At 39.9% G+C, this 9,323-nt stretch overlaps 1 protein-coding gene across 1 annotated transcript; it reads right to left on the bottom strand.

Moving 5' to 3' along the window:
- Positions 1 to 2,440: 2,440 nt before the first annotated feature.
- Positions 2,441 to 3,487, bottom strand: LOC107917389 (uncharacterized mitochondrial protein AtMg00860-like). The gene is made up of 2 exons (XM_016846746.1): positions 2,900 to 3,487; positions 2,441 to 2,608 (listed from the first exon to the last, which is right to left on the bottom strand). The coding sequence occupies exons 1-2, from the start codon at positions 3,485 to 3,487 to the stop codon at positions 2,441 to 2,443; spliced, it is 756 nt and encodes a 251-aa protein (XP_016702235.1).
- Positions 3,488 to 9,323: the final 5,836 nt, after the last annotated feature.

Here is a 9,323-nt window from a genome sequence, read left to right as displayed (position 1 = left end):
ACCACGCAACGTACAAGATCTATTAGTCCCAATACCTCTCCTCACTCTTTATGCATTCGTTAGCAACCTTTGTTTTAGTACAAGCCAAATAAAAAAGCTAAATCTTTGGAGACCCTAAAATTCCCACGAGATGGTCCAGGTCGCGTCCTTTGGATCCCATGTCCTTTCCCTTAACTTCCAATAAGAGCTTTTAAGGGAAAAAGAACCCGATGAAGTGCTCATCCATGCAATCTTATCAGGATCCATCGTAGGATGCGGTGGAGGAATACTTACAATGTGTCGAATAATTGTCTCAAGGACCCATAAACAGAATAGATTGAGATTCCAAGTTCCACTTTCTGTGACCAACTCTTTAAGAGTACACTCTGAATCGAGATTACCATGAGATGGAATCTATCTAATCAAAGGTCTAATACCCATAACCCGTAGATCTTGCCAACATCTAACCATATTACCATAGCTAACAGACCAAAATAAAATTTCTCTTAATAAAGGCCAGACTTTAGAGAGAGAACACCATAAAAATGAACATCTTCTTTGTTCAATACTTTCAGGTATATCTTCCTTAATTCCATACTTTGACCAAAAGACCTTAACCCATAAGACTGAAGGACTAGCTACCACATTACACCCAATTTTAAACATAAATGAAGTATTATGGTCCTTCAACTACCTTATCCCAAGGCCTCCTCCATAAGACCTAGGTTGACAAATCGACTTCCAACTTACCAGCGACAATTTCTTCCATCACTAGAATAGCCCCAAATAAAACTCTTGACAATACGCTCAATTTCTTCGCATATTCCAATAGGAATCATCATAGATTGCATGAAGTAACAGGCAAAAATAAATTCCCATGCTTGCACAGGGACTCGAACACCTAACCATCAATAAACTAACACTCTACTTATCCATCAGACCAGCAGGCCTATTCTGTTAAGATTTTACAAACAATTTAATATAAGCTCACTGAATAGAGATAAGGCTTAATTCCAAAAATAAAATAAAAAATTACCCAAGCTAGGGCTTGAACTTGGGACCTTTCACACACACCCAGAACACTTAACCACTGAAGCAAATACACATTTTTCACATTTTCACAAAAATAGAAATAAGAATTTTGGGGCGTTATGAATCTACCCCATAAAAGAAATTTCGACCTCGAAATTTACCTGATCAGAGTAGATGAGGATACTGCTCACGTATCGAGTCCTTAGGTTCCCACGTGGCCTCCTCAATGCTATGATTTTGCCACAGTACCTTTACTAACGGAATAGACTTCCTCCTTAGAACCTTAACATCTCTATCAAGGATCTGAACCGGCTCCTCCTCAAATGTCAAGTCTGGACTAACCTTAATCTTCTCCATAGGGACAATATGAGTAGGATCAAAGTGGTAACGCCTCAACATCGAGACGTGAAACACATCATGGATCTGGTCTAACTCTAGAGGTAGCTCCAACTGACACGCAACTGGTCCCATACGCTTTAGAATCCGATACGGTCCAATAAACCTAGGGCATAGCTTGCCCTTATGATCGAACCTTAGAACCTTCTTCCATAGGGAGACCTTAAGAAACACAAAGTCCCCCAAAGAGTATTCAATCTCACGTCTCTTCAGATCTGCATAAGAATTCTGTCTATCAGAAGTCACTTTCAGACGATCCCTAATTAGTCGAACCTTATCCTCAGTCTCGAAAACCAACTTAGGACCCAACACTCGACGTTCGCCCAGCTCAGTCTAACATAAAGGAGTACGACACTTACGGCCATGCAAAGCCTCATAAGGTGCCATCTGAATACTCGACTGGAAGCTATTATTATAGGCGAACTCAGTTAACGGTAAATAATCCTTCCAACTTCCTTGAAAATCGATAACACAACTTCTCAACATATCCTTCAGTATCCGAATCACCCTCTCAGATTGACCATCGTTCTAAGGATGGAATGCAGTACTGAAGTCCAATCTCGAACCTAGAGCCTCATGGAACTTTTTCCAGAATCGAGAAGTGAAACAAGGATATCTGTCAGAAATAATCGACATTAGAACCCCATGCAGTCTCACTATCTCAGAAATGTAGAGCTTTGCCAACTTCTGAAGAGAATAGTCGGTCCTAACCGGAATGAAGTGTACAGACTTGGTTAATCGATCCACGATGACCCAAACAGAATCTTTCTTTGTGGGTGTTAGAGGTAACCCATTAACGAAGTCCATCGTTACGCACTCCTACTTCCATAGCGAAATCTTAACCGGCTGCAGCCCGAAGTTAATTGATGCTCAGTTTTAACCTGCTAACATGTCAGACATCATGCCACAAAGTCAGTAACCTCCGGTTTCAATCCCAGCTATTAGTACAGTTTTCGAAGATCTCGATACATCCTATTCCCACTGAGATACATAGCAGAAGGGCTACTATGCGCCTCTCTCAGAATAGAATGCCTTAATCAGTATCATTCGGTACGCAAATCCGACCACAGAAACAGAGTACCCCATCATTATTCAGCCCAAAGCTCGTAGTGCTGCCACTTTCAACCTGACGGAACCAAAGACCCAACGATTCATCTTCTAACATCCTATACTGAATTTGTTCTATCCAAGTCAATTTAACCTACAAATCAGCCACAAACTTTAATCATTGAACAAACTAGGTCAAGTGAACATCGCTCTCAAATCAGTTATCGCCCTATGGCTCAACGCATCGGGCACCACATTAGCCTTGCTAGGATGGTACAATAGTATAGTCATAATCCTTAAGTAGCTCAATCCATCTATGCTGCCTAAGATTCAACTCCTTCTTAGTCAGGAAGTATCTAAGGCTTTTGTGATCAGTATAGATAATACACCTCTTAACGTATAGATAGTGCTGCTAGATTTTCAAATCATGTGTCGGATAGTTTGCCCCATGCGTCTTGAGCTGACGAGACGCATATGCCACAACCTTATCATCCTGCATTAGAATACAACCTAAACCCACATGTGATGTGTCACTGTAAACCACAAAATCATTTCCAAGTTTAGGCTGTATCAGAACAGGAGCCTCAGTTAGAACAGTCTTGAGCTTTTCAAAGCTCTCCTGTTGCACATCAGTCCAGACAAACAGAACACCCTTACGTAGCAGCTTAGTTAAGGGTGCTACAATTAGTGAGAAACCTTCTACAAACAGCCGATAATAACCGACCAGATCCAGAAAACTGTAGATCTCAGATATATTCTTAGGCTGTTTCCAATCTAGTACAGCCTCAATCTTCCTAGGATCGACTTGGATCCCCTTAGCAGACACTATGTGCCTCAGAAAAGTGACTTCACGAAGCAAGAACTCACACTTATTGAATTTAGCATATAGTTTCTTCTCACGCAGAATCTGAAGCACAACTCTAAGATACTCATCATGCTCATCTTCAGTCTTAAAGTATACCAGAATATGGTCGATGGAAACTACGATGAACTGATCCAGATAAGGTTGAAATACTTGGTTCATCAAATCCATAAATACAATCAGAGCATTAGTCAGACCAAAAGGCATTACTAGGAACTCTAATGTCCATAATGAGTCCTAAATGCAGTCTTATGCACATCCACCTCTTTAACCCTCAACTAATGATACCCTGAACGGAGATTGATCTTAGAGAACACAAAAGCCCCTCGAAATTGATGTCGATCCTCAGAAGTGGATACTTGTTCTTTATGGTCAGCTTGTTCAATTGCCGATAGTCTATGCACATCCTCACGGTCCCATCATTTATCTTAACAAACAGAACTGGTGCTCCCTACGGAGACACATTCAGACGGATGAAGCCACGATCTAGCAACTCCTGAAGTTAAGCCTTAAGCTCCATAAGCTCTTTCGGTGCCATACAATAGGGGGCGATAGACACTGGAGCTGTACCAGGAAGAAGATCAATCCTAAATTCCACTTTTCGATTCAGAGGTAAACCCGGTTACTGTTTAGGAAAGACGTTCAAAAAAATCCCTTACAGTTCTGATGTCCTTTACAGTAGAGCCCTCAGAAACAAAAACACTAATATAGGCCAAGAACGCCTCACATCCCTTACAAACCAGTTTCTTAGCCACTAGTGTAGAGATCACATTAGCCAAATAATTCTGACGTTCTCTAATCATGACTACCTCATTATCCTCTTCAGTTCTCAAGACGACCCTCTTAGTCGTACAGTCTAGACTGACATGGTGCTTGACCAACCAGTCCATACTCAGAATCAGGTCGAACTCCTCAAACGGAAGCTCTATCAAATTAGCCAGAAATACCAACCCTTGAACCTCTAGTGGAACATATCTATACAATTTGCTAACCCGAACCGATTGCTCCAGTGGACTTAGTACAGTCACCTCACTAGAAGTACTCTCAACCAAAATCCCCAAGTTTTCAAACACAGTGCTAGCTACATAGGAATATGTGAAACCTATGTCTATCAAAGAAAAATAAGGTACATCATAAATTAAGAACGTATCGGTAATAACGTTTAGAGCGTCTCTGTCCTCTCAGTGACGAGCAGTATAAACAAGAGCAGGCTGGCTTACTTCAGTCTGTCCAGCACCTCTGCCTGGTACTTTCTGTCCATGGCCCATACCGTTACCATCCTTAGTCTGACCACGGCCTCTTGGTGGCTGCTGAACTACCGTCTGTGGCTACGCAGTACCAGAACCCGGAGCTTGCACCTGATCGGTCTTTAGTGGACACTCTCGAATGCGGTGCTCTAATGACCCACACCTCAAACACGTCCCAGTTCTACTTCAGCACTCGCCCTGATGGCGTCTACCACAACCTCCACACGACTGCAATCCAGTAGGAGCAATCGGGGACCCAACTCTAATTGGCCTATCAGCCCTAGCCTTTTTCTTAGGCCCCTATACTAAACTGGAGGGCTCTGAATCCCTCTTGTACTTACCCCTCTCATGATATTTGTTTTGGCACTCAGCGTGCTTAACCTCTTCGGTTATCTTCGCATTCTCTACCAGAACGGAGAACTCTCGCTCCCTCTTGGAGCTATCAGCTCCCTTAGATTATCCCTAAACCCATCCTCAAAATGGACACATCACTCAAATTCAGATGCCACCATACCTCACGCATAACAGCTCAGTCTCAGATATTCGGCCTCATACTCGATCACTAATCGGTCTCCCTAAGTGAGGTTTAGAAACTCATGCCTACGAGCATCGATGTAACTTGCTCCCACATACTTCCCTTGGAAGGCAGACTTAAAGAACTCTTAAGACAGACGATCGGGCTATGTACCCTCCTTAACGGTCAGCCACCACTGATAGGCCTCATCGCGAAGCAATGAGACTTCACCCTTCAATTTCTGCTCAGGGGTACAGTCTAAATCATCCATTATCCTCTCAGTAGCCTCCATCCAGTACTCAGCCACATTAGGGGAGACTCTAGTGACACCCCTAAAAACTTCAGCTCCATTGGACCAGAGTCATTCTGTAACCGATCCTCGGCCGCCAGATTCAGTGTTAGGCCCAATTACCCTCTCTAGTATCCTTAATATAGCTTGGGACAATGCGTCATTCCAGCCATGGAATCTTGAGACCTAGTCTCAGTAGTATGTGACACCGGTGTCTCACTCGTATCTAGGCTCAACATGCTGCCCAGAGAAGAGGACTCAACTCGAGCCCCCCTACGGCCTCTACCTCGGCCTCTAGTACGACATCCACGGATACCTCGTGCGCTCATGTCTATTTAGATTTATCTGTATTATGAATTTTATGAATCAGTTACAGTTTCAGTATTTATTAACAGATGTTTTATGTAAAGCAGTATCATAATTTCAGAGTTTTTTTTCGCAAGTACAGTCTCTATCAATTTCAGTTTCACTACAGTTTCAGTATACACTAACTAGAGTGTTTTTAGAACAGACTATCAATAATACTATAATAGTTTATCAGAATACTTACAGGATCGGTGCTAGAGACTCGGTGTACCACATTTTTAGTCAAATCATTTAAAATCATTTAAAAATCAATTCTTAAAAACCATGTTTTAAAACTCAAAATCCACAGCTGAGTTTTTCAATCTGGCTCTGATACCATTAAATGTAACACTCCAAACTCGGCCTAGACATTATGATCGAATCTGGCAATGTCACATGGAATGAGATTTGAATTCAAATTTATCAAGTTAAAACCGTTTCCATTTATTAGCTTCTATTTATCTCTCGTCAATTTCAAAATTTATTTTCTTGTTAAATTGATTCGTTTAAAACATATTTCGTGGCGAAAGCTTTTAAAATCATGATATTTAAAGAAAGCCGTTCGTATTTAGTGAAAACGTTATTTTTAATTAAACCCAGTTTTCATTGAGTTTTGCAGTTTAAAAGTCTATGAGAATAGTTAAAAATCTCAAATAAAGGAAAACAGTCCCAAATTACATCAAAAATAGGAAATAAAAACCGTAATTGAAATTAAAGCAGTTCAATAGACATTTGGTCACCGTTGAGTCCTCCGTTACACTGATCCGTCTAAGCCTGGGGATTATCTATACAGATAACAGAAATGGGAGAGTTTATGTAAACTCAGTGTGTAATCTCCACATAAGACATGCATACAGTCAAACAACAGTTATCAGTCAAATATGGCTGGGCTTAAACCCATTATAGATTCAGATATAGTTTAGGCCTTAGCACATTCAGATACAGTTTCAGATATAAATTAGGGCTTTAGCCCATATTAGATATAGTATGCATACAGTAACAGAAATCAGTATCCTACCCACTAGCCTCTACACACCATCTCCGACCATCCCTACACACTATGTGGGGTTTAAAACACCCACCCAACCCTACACACCAAGTTGTACTGAATGCGGCACATGTTATTAATATTACAGCTGAGCTACCAAAAAATAGGCATGAAAGCCTTTCAGTACACTTCCTCCAATAATCAATCATCCAACCCCAATGTAGATGCAACTAAACATGCTCAATGCAGACATACAAAAATACATGCTTACATGCTAGAATTCAGTTATCAGTCACACATAGGGATCAGTAACATGCATAAATTTAACATGCTCAATACATATATTATATATTCAGGTCACACGATTTAAGGTCAATGTAGCGCTTATGACCCTACTGTAGGTTCACAGTCGACTTGGGTGACCCATGTAACCCTAAAAAACATTGTAGTTAAATGGGCTCACACGCCCATTTGGCTTGCCCGTGAGAGCCCACATGCCCGTATGGCCCAGAAGCCCAGACTGGTCTTGGCCCGTGTCGATTAGACGGCCTGACCCAAATTCTCACACGCTCGTGTTGACTACCCCTATTGGCCTACACAACCTAATTCAGTCAAGCCCATATGTCGCACACAACCTACTTGGCCAACACACGGTCATGTCTAGTGCACGATCTGGCCTTTATTGACCACGCGGTCGTTTATTCACACACAACCTACCACATGGGCGACCACACACCCGTGTGGCGTTGATAGTTTGTAATTTTGACTTTCATCGAATCCCGTTTTATATGTTTTCAAGCACACACCTAGTATCGATTCGATGCAAAACTACTCCCAAGCCTTCCTAAAGCCTAAAATCGACACAAAAACACTTGAAATTAGATTTCATATCCGATTAAATTGAAACTACGGAACCAAAATACATTTGACACTTACTCTATCACCCCGAATGATTCGATTACAACAACGCAAGGGAAGAGCCCCGTTCTTCTCAATTCAACACTGTCGAAACCCAACAATTAGACTAACGACAAAAAAACATTATCTTAAGAATGGCACTACACGAAATCCACACTTAAATTGAAAAGTAAAACTTACCACAATGACCACCCCACGAGCTGAAAGCCCCAAAAACTTAATTAGGTAAACGCAAAAAGGAAAGACAAGAAAAGGAAAATTTGACAAAATGATAGTGAACAGAATTGACGTGATTCTTCTTGCCAGAGAGAGAAAATTTGAAAAAAAAAGAAAGATGATAAAATTAAAATAAAATCCAGAGGTTATTAGGAATCCTTCAATTATCTCCACTAACCCACTCTTCAGTATTCCAACTGCACTGAAACACTTGCACAGTAATAAGCAAAAATAAATTCCCATGCTTGCGCAGGGACTCCAACACCTAACCATCAGCAAACTAACACTCCACTTATCCATCAGACCAACAGGCCTATTTTGTTAAGATTTTACAAACAATTTAATATAAGAGCACTGAATAGAGATAAGACTTAATTCTAAAATTAACAAAAATTGCCCAAGCTAGGGCTTGAACTTAGGACCTCTCACACACGCCTAGAACATTTAACCACTGAAGCAAATAAACAATTTTCACATTTTCACAAAAGTAGAAATAAGAATTTTGGGGCATTACAAGCTAGCTGACCCATGTAATAATTTTTGTTACTATTAAAGATTTAGAATGTTACCATTATTGAATAGTGTAATATCCAAAAAAAATTGTGTTAGAAGAAATTGAGTTAGTGAAACCAAGAGTGGTTACTTCTTCATTTTGAGTTAAGATTTTGGAAAATTTTGCAAAGGAGTTAATTTGGTTTAGTGGCTACATGTTTTATTTGAGTATGTGAAGTTCTGGGTTCGAATCTTGTTTCTTGAATTTTTGCTATTTTTTATTAAACCTCTATCTTTGGTCATCTGGCATAAAATAACATTTGCGATCAACTGATGTTAACAACAAGCCCAATGGTTTAACGGTTAAGCTTTTGTATACCTTTGGTCTTATGTTTGAAGCCTTGTGTAGGCAATAAGGAAATATTTTGCAATTCGCTTGAAAATAAATTAGTTTTATTTTCGAGTTACTTAATTAATTCATTCTTTTCCATATTTCTTTTTCTTTTTCCTCAAATGGTTTTAGTTCTCTACTTTTCAACGTTCTTTGTTCTTTCTTTTTTTTTTTTTTGCTTTCTGTATCCAATTCTTGACGTCAGATTGGTGTTTTCCTTGCTCAATACTCTGTTAAGTGCCCTATTTTGGTCAGGTAAGACTATAAGTATGCATATATAGTTAGCATGTGAATCTTTATTACTTTTCGAGTGTGAATTGTAGGGGTAGTTTTTTTGATGGTGTTATTTAATAGGTTTTTTTTTATTAACGAGATGATCAAATGGTGTTTAGTGCTTATTTACCGACTTCATAATCGCATAAATTGTTATTCGTTTATCGGTAATTTTCGAATAGGTTTTTGGGCGTTGAACGAGAACGGTGGGTAGTCATTCTTATTTGATGTTCGTGAATTGTGGCTAAATTACTTGTTTGAGTCTTGTGTTTTTAAGGGTCAAAATTCATCTTTGTTGCTTCTACATCGAAACCATATCAGGTGTACAACGAAA

The sequence above is a fragment of the Gossypium hirsutum genome, chromosome A01, assembly GCF_007990345.1.
Source record: "Gossypium hirsutum isolate 1008001.06 chromosome A01, Gossypium_hirsutum_v2.1, whole genome shotgun sequence".
Classification (NCBI taxonomy): domain Eukaryota; kingdom Viridiplantae; phylum Streptophyta; class Magnoliopsida; order Malvales; family Malvaceae; genus Gossypium; species Gossypium hirsutum.
Note: the sequence above shows the minus strand (reverse complement) of the source record. Positions and strands in the feature narration are given on the sequence as shown.

Excerpts from the sequence above, each read along its gene's own strand:
- LOC107917389 (XM_016846746.1), bottom strand. The coding sequence starts at position 3,487 with ATGGATTTGATGAACCAAGTATTTCAACCTTATCTGGATCAGTTCATC. Across the intron at positions 2,609-2,899 it reads GTCAGCTCAAGACGCATGGG|GTTAAATTGACTTGGATAGA; the intron begins GCAAACTATCCG and ends GCTGATTTGTAG.